At 32.9% G+C, this 13,230-nt stretch overlaps 2 protein-coding genes across 2 annotated transcripts; both read left to right on the top strand.

Annotated features, from left to right (window-relative positions):
• The first annotated feature begins 470 nt into the window (after positions 1-470).
• On the top strand, positions 471-5,859 carry LOC113866300 (transmembrane and coiled-coil domain-containing protein 4-like). Its single transcript, XM_027501182.1, has 15 exons — positions 471-667; positions 933-1,017; positions 1,129-1,524; positions 1,736-1,904; positions 1,994-2,146; positions 2,373-2,467; positions 2,676-2,767; positions 3,229-3,299; positions 3,386-3,521; positions 4,050-4,109; positions 4,204-4,289; positions 4,384-4,460; positions 4,883-4,953; positions 5,561-5,618; positions 5,713-5,859. Exons 1-15 carry the CDS (start codon positions 471-473, stop codon positions 5,857-5,859), a joined length of 1,893 nt encoding a protein of 630 aa, XP_027356983.1.
• A 3,205-nt stretch (positions 5,860-9,064) lies between these two features.
• On the top strand, positions 9,065-9,622 carry LOC113866299 (RNA-binding protein cabeza-like). The gene is made up of 2 exons (XM_027501181.1): positions 9,065-9,378; positions 9,463-9,622. Exons 1-2 carry the CDS (start codon positions 9,065-9,067, stop codon positions 9,620-9,622), a joined length of 474 nt encoding a protein of 157 aa, XP_027356982.1.
• The last annotated feature ends 3,608 nt before the right edge of the window (positions 9,623-13,230 follow it).

The following is a 13,230-nucleotide window of genomic DNA, read 5'->3' as shown; positions in this document are numbered from 1 at the left end:
ACAACACAGTAGCATTAGTACCATGGAATATGTCACATCAAATTAAAATGAACGGCACAAGCACAACAAATGTGGTGATATCAATGGGTGCAAGTGTGGAACCAACTTTATGCTAAAAATTATTTATAAAATAAAATAATTATTAAAACTTGCATCGAATTGAAAAAATTAAATAAGTAATAAATAAATAGAAAGAGGGTCCTACTCGTGGTGATCGCGTGCTCTAGTTGCGGCGAGCAACATGGTTTCCCGCTAGCGCGAGAAGAAATAGCAGTTTCGTTTCATTCATTCGTCAACGTAGGAGCGAATTGGAAGTTTGAAAAAGTAAATGCAGTAGTGAGTTTTAACTTTTGATCCCGTCGCCAGGGAAATAAGAAACCGTTGGTTTTCTTTTTCGTGGGAGATTCCTATTATTGCATTAAAATTTGATTTCAATTAATGCCTCAGTTGTTTTTGCTTTGACTTGAGTGATGGAGGAAGCTTCCTCGATTTTGTTGCCTCCTCAAAGATACGCAGAGGCTGCTCTGTTTGCTATCGCACTTCATCAGTCTCAGATTCATCAAGGTCTAACTTCGGCTATTCCTCCCGATGCCGAGAACGCTTCTGGTTCGGATAATCCCGAACTTTGGATTCACGAGAATTCTGGTTTGCTTTTTCCTGTTTTTAGGTATTCAATTTAATTCCACAGAATTAATGCTGCAAGGTCCTTGATTCTGTGTTGTGACGACGAACATAATAATCATAATAATAATAACGTTATACGTGATTGAAGTTAGAAGTTATATATGATAAGTTTTTATTAAAAATTGTAGTGTTTAATATTATAAAATTTAATAAAAATTTATGTATACAACTTGATTGATATTGTGTAATATTACTCTGGTTAAAAAAATTGTAATAATAATAATTTATCTGTTGATAAAAATTGACAGGTTCATTGAAGTGGATGAACAATCCTGGCGTGGCCTAAAGGAAACTGCAAGTTCGTCTTGTCAATTCAGGGGTCACATTGGATCTGTACGTTTTTAAATTTTCTATATTGCAGATAAAATTTGATTCATGGCTTATATATATATATATATTATTTCTTGTAAAAATAGTGTTAAAAGAATAGTTATTATTTTCCAGTTCTTGAAATTACTGTTAGAGGACGGCGAGGCAACTTCTTCAGAAAGATTAAATAAAGAAGTTTCATTGACCAAAGCTGTTGATGCCTCGACTTTGAGCATGAATGATAGGGCTGAATCTCGTGATGAAACTAAGGAGAGCTCAGCTTTTCTCCCTTTAAAGAAACAAGCTATCACTGCACTAAAAATTTCAAGTTTTGAACAACCTTTGGAGGAGGCAACCCTGGTCAGTTACCAGAGGAAAGTGACAGTTCTTTACACACTTCTTGCGGCTTGTGTAGCAGATATTGCTGAGGCTGACAAGAAGTGCTCTCAGTCAAGGCAAGGCTATGATGCTCGACACCGTGTGACTCTGCGGTTACTAGCTGTATGGCTTGATGTCAAGTGGAATGAAATGGTCTGTGCTTGGAACACGTGCATGCATTTCAAACACCATATGGTATTATGTATTATGTTTGTGATGTGTGAACCTCCATAGAGGAAAGTTTTCTCTCCTTAATGATGTGGTGCGGATACCAGTATGTCCCTATGGTTTGGTGGTTTAAACAAAAGTGATATTTGGGCAGCCCTTTTTTGCTAGAAGTTATCTTCATCATGATATTTTGCAGGAAGCGATGGAGGCTATGGTTGCTTTTTCTTTAATGGAGTCAGCGAGTAAAGACGGCACCAAGGAAGAAGAATCCGTAGTTTCAGAAACCAACTGGGATAAATGGAAGCGCGGAGGTATCATAGGAGCAGCCGCTGTAACTGGAGGAACTTTAATGGCTATTACTGGTGGTATATATCTGCAACTGCATGTCTAACTTACAAGTATATTTTTCTAACCCAAGGGTGAGATAATATTAAGAGTGGAAATGCTTTAACAGGTTTGGCTGCGCCGGCAATTGCTCATGGATTGAGTGCTTTGGCTCCAACACTAGGCAGTATTATTCCTGCAATTGGAGCTGGTGGATTTGCCGCGGCAGCAACTGCTACAGGATCTGTTGCTGGATCTGTAGCTGTTGCTGCATCATTTGGAGGTATGAAGAATCCATTTTGGTTTATACATGTTGTGAAAGCAGTCACCATCAATAGAACAACTAAAAATAGATATACAGCCATATCTGCTTCTAGCTTGTCTTTATGGATTTTCTATTGTGTCACACACACATGTTTATGTATGTATAAAATTTGTGGCGAGAGGAAATTAGAGAGTTTTTCATTGTATGCGTTAATGCTCAGTGACTTGCTTCTTTTGTACATCAGCTGCTGGAGCTGGCCTTACTGGATGTAAGATGGCTACGAGAATTGGAAGTCTTGAGGAATTTGAGTTGAAAGAAGTTGGGGGCATTCATCAAGGCGTAAGTTCCAAAATGTCTTTATATTCTATAGATTTATGCGGACTATTAGGAGCTTCAGGGATTTGGGTGGAGCTAGGGCTCTTGGTAGGTTCACTAGACACACTGTGCATGACTTGAAAAGGAGCACAGCAGGATCTTAGACTTAATTCTGACCTACGCTAATATGATTGTTGAAATTTGAAGCAAAACCTCGCTTTTCAATTTTCAGCACCTAGCAGTTAGAATCTCCATTTCTGGGCTTGCATTTGAGGAGAAAGATTTTGTAAGACCTTGGGAAGGTCTCAATGATAACATGGAGAGGTATGGAAAATTATCCCTTCCGACTAGAAATTTGTTACTGCATAGTATAATGTGTCAAAATGCAGTTTTATCTTTCCAATCCTCTTGGTGGCATTGGTTTTCTTCACATACACTTAATACAGTTTTTATGAGCAAAGTCAAGCAGAGGTCAAGCTAATAATTTCTTACACGCTGTTGGTTAATTTTGTCAACCTGTTTTTTCCTTTAGTTTTTATTTTAGTAAGATTTTATTTTCTATCTTTCATTGGTTATGTTCAGGAATCCACATGTCCTAATATGGAAGATTATGTACATGCTGACAAGTCTTAAAGCATATGGTGTCTCTCTATAGCAAATAATTTTTTTCTAATGAATTATTAATTTTACTAAATGTTAAATCTGAGGGATTCAAACCTAGTCTGCTTTCAGTTGAAAGTTGCATTCTCAGTATTTCCGTTCATCCTAACAACTTCTGTGTATAGGTATGTGCTTCAATATGAGTCAAAAAATTTGATCGCACTGAGCACTGCCATCCAGGACTGGCTTACTTCAAGTAGTTTCTTTGAACCATGTGTCTGAGTAATGATCAAATCAATTTGGCATATTCAAACTGAAAATATTTGATGGTTAATATTGTAGAAATTGTTGTTGAGTTAATGAAAGAAGGTGCCATGCGGACAGTATTAAGCACACTTGTGGCAGCACTAGCATGGCCAGCAACTTTGGTGTCAACATTTGATATTATAGACAACAAATGGGCAATTGCAGTAGACAGGTAAGCTCTTTTCTTGGTTGTATGTAAAAACGCTATCACCAAAATTTCTTTTAAAAACAAGATGGGTTACTCAGAATTTCTGGTTCTGGTGTCTAGCAGTACTCATGATCTGTAGGATTTATTGTTATGAACTTAATAAACGAGTCTATCCACTGGTGTTCTCCGATCCGTTTCATCTCTTTTGATCAAGCCATTCTGATCGATTAGCTTAAACGCCTATAATGTTAGCAACGATTCCATTGTTAAACTTTAGGATAAATGAATTCTGAATTTAAATTTGTTGACTGGAATTCTTCCTTGTGGACATCAAAGTTTTAGTTGTCTTTAGGTTACATCAAAGTTTTAGTTGTCTTTAGGTTGACAAATTTGTCATGATCGTGGAAAGTGTGAACAATTTCTGTTGAATATTTGTTTCTGTAGGGGACAGTAAGAGGTACTAAGTATCCTGTTGCGATTTGCGAGTGACTATTATAACTACTTAATATTTTAGCATTATATTTAGTCTAGCTGTCCTCTTTGTTGGAGCAGATCAGACAAGGCTGGTAAAGTGCTTGCTGAAGTGTTGCTGAAAGGCTTGCACGGAAACAGGTGACAACAATCTAATGTTATTGCGAAAGATTGACGATAATTTTGCCTCATTGTATAATCCAATATATTTCGTAGCTTTCTATTTATGGTCCAGGCCTGTGACACTAGTAGGTTTTTCATTGGGAGCCCGTGTTATTTTCAAGTGTCTCCAATGTTTGGCTGAATCCGGAGGAGACAATGGTAAGTCTGGAACCATCGCCTCTTGGTTTTCATGTATATTGGAAATATAGATTGTTTGCATTATAGATTCTTCATATTGTGCTGTCTTCTACAGCTGGACTAGTGGAAAGGGTTGTTTTCCTCGGAGCACCCATCCCAATTGGAGACGAAAATTGGGAGGCAGCTAGAAAGGTACCTAGAACATCTCTCTTTATTTTTTTAAATAAATTTCCATCCACTAAGCCTGTGTTTATGTCGGATTATTTTTATTGTGATTTTTTTTAAAAAAAAATACTAGTTATTCTCTTGGTAAATTTTAAAAATAGCTTATGATCTTTGATTAACTTTTTACAAAGGAAGCAGCTTATTTAAGATGAGTAAAATTTTGAAACTTCCAAGTAAAAATTATTAACTTTTTTTAATTAACTTTAATATTTTTATTTTATAATTAATAAGTACAAAATTAATTATTACACACACACTATACAATCTAAATAAATAAATTATTTTTATCTAAAATAGTTAAATATAAACCTTATTTTAAATAATTAATTCTTATAACTAATATAGACACAATTTTTTCTTAAGTATTTAATGATCGTGCCACTGTGCAGATGGTGGCTGGAAGGTTTGTGAACGCTTACTCAACAACTGACTGGACATTAGGTGTAACTTTCCGTGCCAGGTATGCAAAATAATAACTATATGATACATGGACGTGCCTTTCTAGGCAGCGTTTGTTTACGAATTTAAATTTTAATAAACTTAATTTTATATAATTAATTTTATTTAAATGTAATTTTAAAATGATATAATTTATGTTTTAAAAATATGCAAATAGAAAATTTTATTATAAATTATTCGATTTAATGAAAAAGTTATAATTTATTATGTTATCTCAAATATAAATTTAAAGAAAATATTAATTATATTAAGGAGTAACCAAGTATGATTTTTTTAATATAATTATCTTATAATTAACTAGATGATATTATGTGAATATTTAACTAAATCTTATTACTCTCCCAACTCATAACAAAGACGACGCTGTATTTGTCACTAAAAGTAACAAGTTCTTGTGATGTGGCAGTAAGTGTTACCAAATAACTAATTTCAATTTTGGATTATCCTGGTAAGAAAACCACTTTTTGTTTCATCAAAACTGTGAAACCATGGATAGTGTAGTATAACAGTAACGATTTTACATCCATTTTTCACTTGCTGCGAAGCAAATTCATAAGGGAGCATAAGCTAGCTCGTAAATATAATTTGAAATATTTTCTCATGAACAGTTTACTTTCTCATGGATTAGCCGGAATCCAACCTGTTGATCTTCCAGGGATTGAGAATGTAAGCTCTTTTCCATCCTATGCTTAATTGATCGACTGTTTCTTTAGCGATGATGTATTGCTCGAAGATCCCATCTTCTTTTGTTGCTTTGCAGGTTGACGTGACACAAGTCATAGAAGGCCACTCTTCCTACCTGTGGCTAACACCCAAATTACTGGAGCAGCTTCAATTGGACAACTGTTGTGCTGTTTTCAGAAGAGAACCTGAAAACCCACAAGAAGAGAAGAGCACCGTGAGCTAACTTCATTTTGTTTCCTTTTTACTCTTTATTCTCCCACTCTTATCTCCCATATCTTAATTAGCTTTTCTAAGAGACTACTATCAAGCTTATCATGCTATATTTTATTTTTTTCTGAGTGCTGTACATGTGATTTCAACAACACATCTTGTACAACAGGAGGGTGATCAGAAGAAAAGAGAAAGAAAATGTGGAATAAGATGAATAATATGATAGAGAAAGAGAGGTAAAATGAGTTGTGGAAATATGTGACAATTTTTTCTAGAGGAAATAGCATTCCTCATTTTTCTCTAGACAGTCCATTGATTTTGTCATATTCTATCTTGAAAAAAGGCTAAACTATATTTTGGTATTTCTCTTTGAGATTATGTACAATTTTATTCTCGTATTTTTTTTTTAATTAAGTCCCTCGAATTTTAAAATTGAGTAAATTTGATCCATCTATCAATTTTGTCTACTTTAAACCCTGGTGCCTCCACATTTAAGGCTAAAGATCCCCGATTTTCTTATTTAAAGCAAGGTAGGGGCAAATGTTTATAATATTCTTTTTGAAGTTTAGATTTAGCAACATATATCTATGTTGAATTTGTATCAATTGTTTGTCGGCCCGCTGTGCCTGCTGATGATAATATTAGCAAGATTACTTGTTTGCACAAATCACCAAAATTTCACATTGGATATCAGAACTGACTGATATATAATACCCGAATACTAAGGGCGGTTAAAAAGTGCTTATAAAATATACTTCAGATTTTTTTTTCCTGGGTTAATTTATGCACTGTAGCTTGATATTGGGTTCACGTGGGTAGTCGAAGGTATGTATTGTTAAGTGAATAATTATCTCTCCGGTTTGGATGGCATACGCTGCAACTCAATTTTCCCATCCGTCTCTACTAAGCTACTGTATCTTGTTGCATTCGTTCTCTGGAATCTTAGGCTTAAAGGCCTAGCAATCGTAACTCATACGACGAAGGGTAGGACAATACCAACATGAAGCAGGTAGTCTACTACCAACCAGTGCATTGATGATGCATGATAAGCCTAGAAGGGTCCATCCTTGGGCACGTAATTGCTGTTGATTAAGTGTAAGCAGTTGATGCATGGGTGAATTATCAATTATATATGCTAGGAAAAATTAATTGTCAACTATTTCAGTTCGTTTTTCAAATAAATTTGAGGTTAACTGTAAATAAATTATGTGTTAAATTGGCGTGGCAAACTGTTAAGTGGATGCACAAATTAAAGTGTCTGATTCGTTTATCAAGCCAAAAGTAAGGAGAATTTTGTTTCCTATTATTTTAATGGCAAAAGTTCCCCGCTGGTATTACGAATCGTGTTTTGGCTGTGGAGATTTATGCAACACGGCAAAAATGAATATTTTTTTATATAAAAAGAGAAGTTGTAATAGATAATTTCTGAGCGACAAATAGACTCACCCTTCCTTTAAACGTTTCCCAAATTTGTGCTTATGTGTAAAATATGGAACTCTACATAGATATAAATAGATTATGACAAAAGTTTAATTATGCTAATGATACAAACAGTAATATTGTGCTGTACTTAATGCTTACAGTTTTGCATTTTTTTTTCAGTATAACAAACCGTTGTGCGTTTAATACACTCAATAACTGTAAGGAGAAGTTTTTGATTCGTATACTGACTTTGACATTCGATTTCAGAAGTGACTTATCAAATTAAATCCATGATATTGAACCCAATATGCTTCTCTTTGATGATTCGATATCCCCGATCCCTTTGTAGGACGGGGCAGCGTATGTCGGGATAGAAGTAATATTAATACCAAAATGGTAAATCTTTGTTATTCTTATAATTTTTTTAATAATCGAGCACACATTTCAACATTTTTCTTTGTTTTTGTTTCAAAATATGAAGTATAAAAACAATAAAATTTTAGTTATCTATATGTGTGATATTGTATATAATTATTTTTTCTCTTTTTTCCGTTTATCTTTTCTATCGATACATCTTTAAAATATCTCACTAAAACAAAAGAAACACCAACACCGCTCCCAAAAATGTACAAGCACCATTTTCTAAAAGCAATATCGTTTTTGTTTTATTAATTTTAAGAACTAATTTTAAATATTAAAAATGAAAGTATTTATTACTTTTTATTTATGTAAACCGTCATAGATATACTTGTCCCAAGGCCCTCCTTACACTACTTCAACAAACAGCAAGATTCTTTTCGACAGAGTGCATACCTACTTACCAAAAGAGTTATAATATCTTTGTAACATTTTTTAAAAACCTCTTTTCGTTGTATATTATTCACCTTATCATCTTTCTTTTCTATTTTTTCTAATTTATAAAAAAAAAAAATAGTCCTCATCAGATAAGCTAACCCTTGATCATCACTACTTTTTTATTAATGATCAACGAGCTTTTTACATTACTTAACAATAAAGCAGCGAGTGATACGAGTACATAATATAATGATTTATTTATAAAAATCTGTTTTAAATTTATAAAAATAATCAATCGTTTTAAAAACTTTATAAAAACGTTAACAAGAATCAGATTTTTAAAAAATAAATTAAACTAAATATATACCTAGTATTTGAATTTAAAGATTAATGTTTACAAAATTTAAATAATATTTCTTCCATCTCATGTCATTAAAAATTACAACAAAAATACCTAACAATATTTTTTTGATAATATCTTTTATTATTAATTTTTAATTAATATCCTAAAAATACTATACAACATTTATCACTAATAATATATGGTATAAATGAGGGTATATATAAGTATGGATTTATTTTCATCCATATGCATACCTATAAAATATTTGGGTGGCCACATACAATCTCTCTCTATTAGAAACCTACCGAGCCAAGTGGGGACCCGTGTGCAGGGTTAGTGGGAGAGGTTTGGGGACAACGGGCGTTGCACTGCTTTCTAGGTAATACAACATATATGAGCAAGTGGCTCAAGTGGGGACAAAGTGAGTACCAAGCATCCCTTAATGTCGACCCTACTATCTCGTAGATCTCATTAGGTGGGTACATATACATTGTTGATAGGACAACGTAGAATTGTCACATACTACTGTATATATATCTAAGTTATATTATGCTTTGAAGGAGAAGACATACGTGGTACAAAATTTCCTTTTCTGTGGTGCGCCAAATCAAAGATGGAGAGCTTGAGAAGTTTTCGGATCCTTTGTCTAATCATCGCAATGACAATTGTTGGGCTTAGATGTGACGAGCTGAAAAATGGCAATGCTGATCCTAGTCAAGGCAATGCCACTTTTGATGTAAATCATGAAGTAAAAGGAAAAGACAACAGCTCCTACAGCAATAAAGTGGACGTCAAAAGTAGTTGGTATTATGGCGGCGGTGGAGGAGGAGGAGGAGGAGGAGGAGGAGGAGGAGGAGGAGGTGGTGGTGGTGGAGGTGGTGGTGGTGGTGGTGGTTATGGATGGGGATGGGGTGGTGGAGGAGGTGGAGGTGGAGGAGGAGGTGGGGGTGGTGGTGGGGGTGGTGGTGGTGGGTGGAAATGGGAGTGTGGAGGGCAACCAAAGCATGGTAAAAGGAAAGGAGGGGGAAGAATGGCATATCATTATAAGGCACATAGGAAAGGGATGTTTGAGAAGGAGTATATGGTAGGTGAGTTTGCACAATGCATGGCAAGGACACGATGCCGAGGCATGAGGTTAAATTGCCCACTTCATTGTGGTGGACCTTGTTACTATGACTGTCATCATATGTGCAAGGCTCATTGTAGCCGACCCTGAATAATTCTCCAACCAATTTTTTATTTTTCTCCTAAGTTCATGTTGGTTCTCATTCATAATTATGATCTCGGATGAATTAGTGGTCTACATTAATCGGTTTCTTTAGATAAGTTGACAATGATTTCAAAATTTTAGCATGTTATGTACTAATTAGTAAACCATGTCTTATATATAATGAGTTCATTTTATTTCGTAAATATTAGTTTCTTCTCTTTCTTTTTTTTGGAATGCCTGGAATTTAAGAACAGTCACAACTACGTAACATTTATTGACACAAAGCAATGTCCGCAGCCATAGTACATTAGGCTTTAACATGCGGAGAGGGAGAGCGCAGCAGAAAGGTTCCCCTCCATTTCGCAGAGGATTTATCATAGCATTCACTATATACGCATGCGGAATCTTTGCCTTTTGTCAGGGAAGAAATGTTATTTAGCCTTTTTTTTAAGATAAGGTACATTCATTTACCAAAGCTAAACGAATAGAAAATTGTAAATGATTGAGTGATCTACTAACTAAAGTGGTTCAGTGGTCCTATTGTCTTCTTGTTAACAGATGTTGCTAAAACCACTGTAAACAGAGCTGTCAAAATGTAATGGGCTACTTCATTTATTTTGGTCAGTCTAAATCAGGTTTAAAAGGCTTTTAAAAAGGGCTTAATTATTTTAAAAAAGGCTTAAAAAAGTCTCTATTTTATTTAAGCTGTAAAACAAAGGTTTAATTATGTGACTATAAACAAAGGAATCGTGTGATTTGTGCTTTTAAGCTATCGAAATTTCAAATTTACTTAAAGTGTAATTAAATCTAATTTTAATAAAAAAATTTCTAACACTTCAAATTAGACGCTGTAATATCAATAATTGATAAAATTACCACTGAAATTAGCAACTAGATTTTGAGTTTGATGTATATTATAAATTTATGGTCCACGTCAGTTTTATTTCATGCAGGTCTTTTTATTTTTGAGTCTGAACTAAGTTAGTCTAGTTTGGAAATTTATTTAAAGTCCCATTTTGCAGTAATATTTCAAAATAAATAAGAAAAAATTATATTTAAATAAGTTAAGGGTTTAAAATAATAAATCAATCAATTTAAGTTTTAAATTATATATAATTAAAATATTGTTATTATTATTGTTTGATCTATTTTCATTCTTGATGGATCTAATTAAAGTTGAACTTAATGTGAGTTGACCGTGGTTTTACTGCATTGTTAGTACGCACAGGAATGAGCACGAAGGGTGGTTTCTCTTAAAGGTATTCCAATGCTAAAATCACTGTTTGTACTAATAAGATAATAGGAGAATATATTGTATAGCTTATATAATGATGTGACCTATTTATATAAAATTTAGATTGGGATACAAGTAATGCATAGTTATAACACTAACAATTGTATAAAATATAGTTTTGGTGGGACAATAATAGAAGATTATGGGAGTGATATGGATGTGTGTGTATAGAGCATTAAGTGTGCATATATTGACATCTAAGTAGTAGACTCTGAATTTAATATATAACCTAAGTGCGTCCCAGACCATCGGCAGTTTGAAAAACTTATTTAATAAAATATTTTTAATTTTAAATGATATAAAATCTGACCTCTTTAAGATAAATATATTTTACATAAATATCAATATAACTAATTTAATAAACAAGTCTAATCAAAATTAAGTTGGATATAAACTAGATTATAAATTTTGACCGAAACTTGACTTAGATTTTGCTTAGAAACAAACTATATGAAAATTGAGACATGATTTGAACTTTTACCCATAACCCACACCGTGTTCATTAAGCATGGTTAGATGTATTTATATGTATAAAAAGATAAAATAGTCAAATATAATACCATATTTGATGTATTTGTAGTGATCCAGCGGCAAAGTTTTGACAATAATGTCACTAAAAGTCCATATGTAAAAGTAAAGTTGTGAATGCTAAAAGTGGAGGAATCATCGTACAAGCCAAGTCCCAATATTCCACGATCGAATAGTTTTCTCATATGAAAAAAAGAAATTGAATTGCACCCCACTTTGCCTTTTCTGGTTCATAACACGATTCTTTACTGAGTAAAACTTTCTGCCTCTGAGAATCAAAGCACGAGTGCACTTCTGATCCATATATATGATCATGAAATTTACACGCTTCTACTGATAATTTATTTTCATTTGTTATATTTTCTTATATCAAGCCGTTCTCTGTTTTTGCTTTTTGAGAAATAGATTTGACAAGATTTGATACCTTTTTCAGCCAATCAAATATCAACAATAATTGTTGACAACGTGCAACGATGAATAGGCATTTGGCGATGATTTAACTAATCCAGTATTTGCATCCAGAACTCTGCCAAACAAACTATATCTCACCTGCTCATGTCGTCAATTCAGAAGAATCGTAGCCAAAAACAAAGTTTAACATTACCAATCCTTTCTCGATTAAATACCCAAATTTGAAACGCAACAAACATAACGATGATGGCTACGGTCGGCGGCCAAGTTCCTTGTTCCCGCGTAGAGACAAACCCATTTTCCTGCATTCGATACCTTTTAACCTTCTTCTGCCCCCACCTCAGCTCATGTCTCTTAGTAGCTTGATTGCTATCATCATCATCATCATGTATATATATATGAATTAGATTAAATAATATGTTAAATTTTAAAACCACATGTTTAATAATATTTTTTAAGAGTGAATTTTATGAATTTAATCGTTTTATTTAAATTTTCTATAAAATAAATTAATTGGAAAATTTTTTATATAATTTAAATACCAATTAATATTTTATCATCTCATTGTATTTTAATTTATGATATATTATTTAAAATATAAATAAATATTATTAGATTATATATTTACAAATATTTAAATTATATAAAATTTCATACATATAATTTCATGACAAAATTACAATAATATTAACAATTGAGTTAATAAATTTTTTGAATACAAAAATATTATTTTACAAAATTTAATATGTAACATCCTAACGCTACACGTGTGGGTAGGGGGGAACCATCTTCTTCCTCATCTTTTCTCCATTAAAGTTTTAGGTGTCTTCAATGGGACAGCCCATTCTCATGGCCCCTGACCAAAAAGTAAGGCCGAGTAAACGTTTTCCTGCTTCGATAGGTGGAAGTTATTATATAAAAAAAAAAAAGAATCATTAAATTACTTCGAAAGCTTGAAAGGCATTTTATAACTTGAATATTTTTAGGATTATTTTGTAATTAAAGCTAAAGTTTCTATTTAATAATTAATGTTACTTTTTATTGTGTGAATTATTAAAATAAAATTTTAATTTCATTTTAAGAAGTATTAAAATTATTTAAGAATTTGTTCAGTAAATGCTCTCAGACCAAAACTGTGAAAATAAATACCGCCTAACTTATGTAGGCCCATTTATGCTGGGTGGACTGTTAATAATAACTTAATATTTTTGAAGGGTAAAATTTAAATGGAATATTTAACACGTTGAAATAATCCTATTAGTTTATCCACACGTTCGGTTTTAATTTAAATAGAATCCGATGAATATTATTAGTATCATTCTTTAATTAAAATTAGAGTTTGAGCTGATAATACGTGTAAGTAAAACTCTAATCTTAATTA

Source organism: Abrus precatorius, unplaced genomic scaffold, assembly GCF_003935025.1.
Source record: "Abrus precatorius isolate BTA unplaced genomic scaffold, Abrus_2018 Scaffold4, whole genome shotgun sequence".
Lineage (NCBI taxonomy): Eukaryota > Viridiplantae > Streptophyta > Magnoliopsida > Fabales > Fabaceae > Abrus > Abrus precatorius.
The sequence above is the reverse complement of the archived record's forward strand: the minus strand, read 5'-3'. Positions and strand labels throughout refer to the sequence as shown.

Excerpts from the sequence above, each read along its gene's own strand:
- LOC113866300 (XM_027501182.1), top strand. The coding sequence starts at position 471 with ATGGAGGAAGCTTCCTCGATTTTGTTGCCTCCTCAAAGATACGCAGAG. Across the intron at positions 3,522-4,049 it reads TGGGCAATTGCAGTAGACAG|ATCAGACAAGGCTGGTAAAG; the intron begins GTAAGCTCTTTT and ends TTGTTGGAGCAG. Across the intron at positions 4,110-4,203 it reads AAAGGCTTGCACGGAAACAG|GCCTGTGACACTAGTAGGTT; the intron begins GTGACAACAATC and ends TTTATGGTCCAG.
- LOC113866299 (XM_027501181.1), top strand. The coding sequence starts at position 9,065 with ATGACAATTGTTGGGCTTAGATGTGACGAGCTGAAAAATGGCAATGCT. Across the intron at positions 9,379-9,462 it reads GGTGGGGGTGGTGGTGGTGG|GAAAGGGATGTTTGAGAAGG; the intron begins GTGGAAATGGGA and ends TAAGGCACATAG.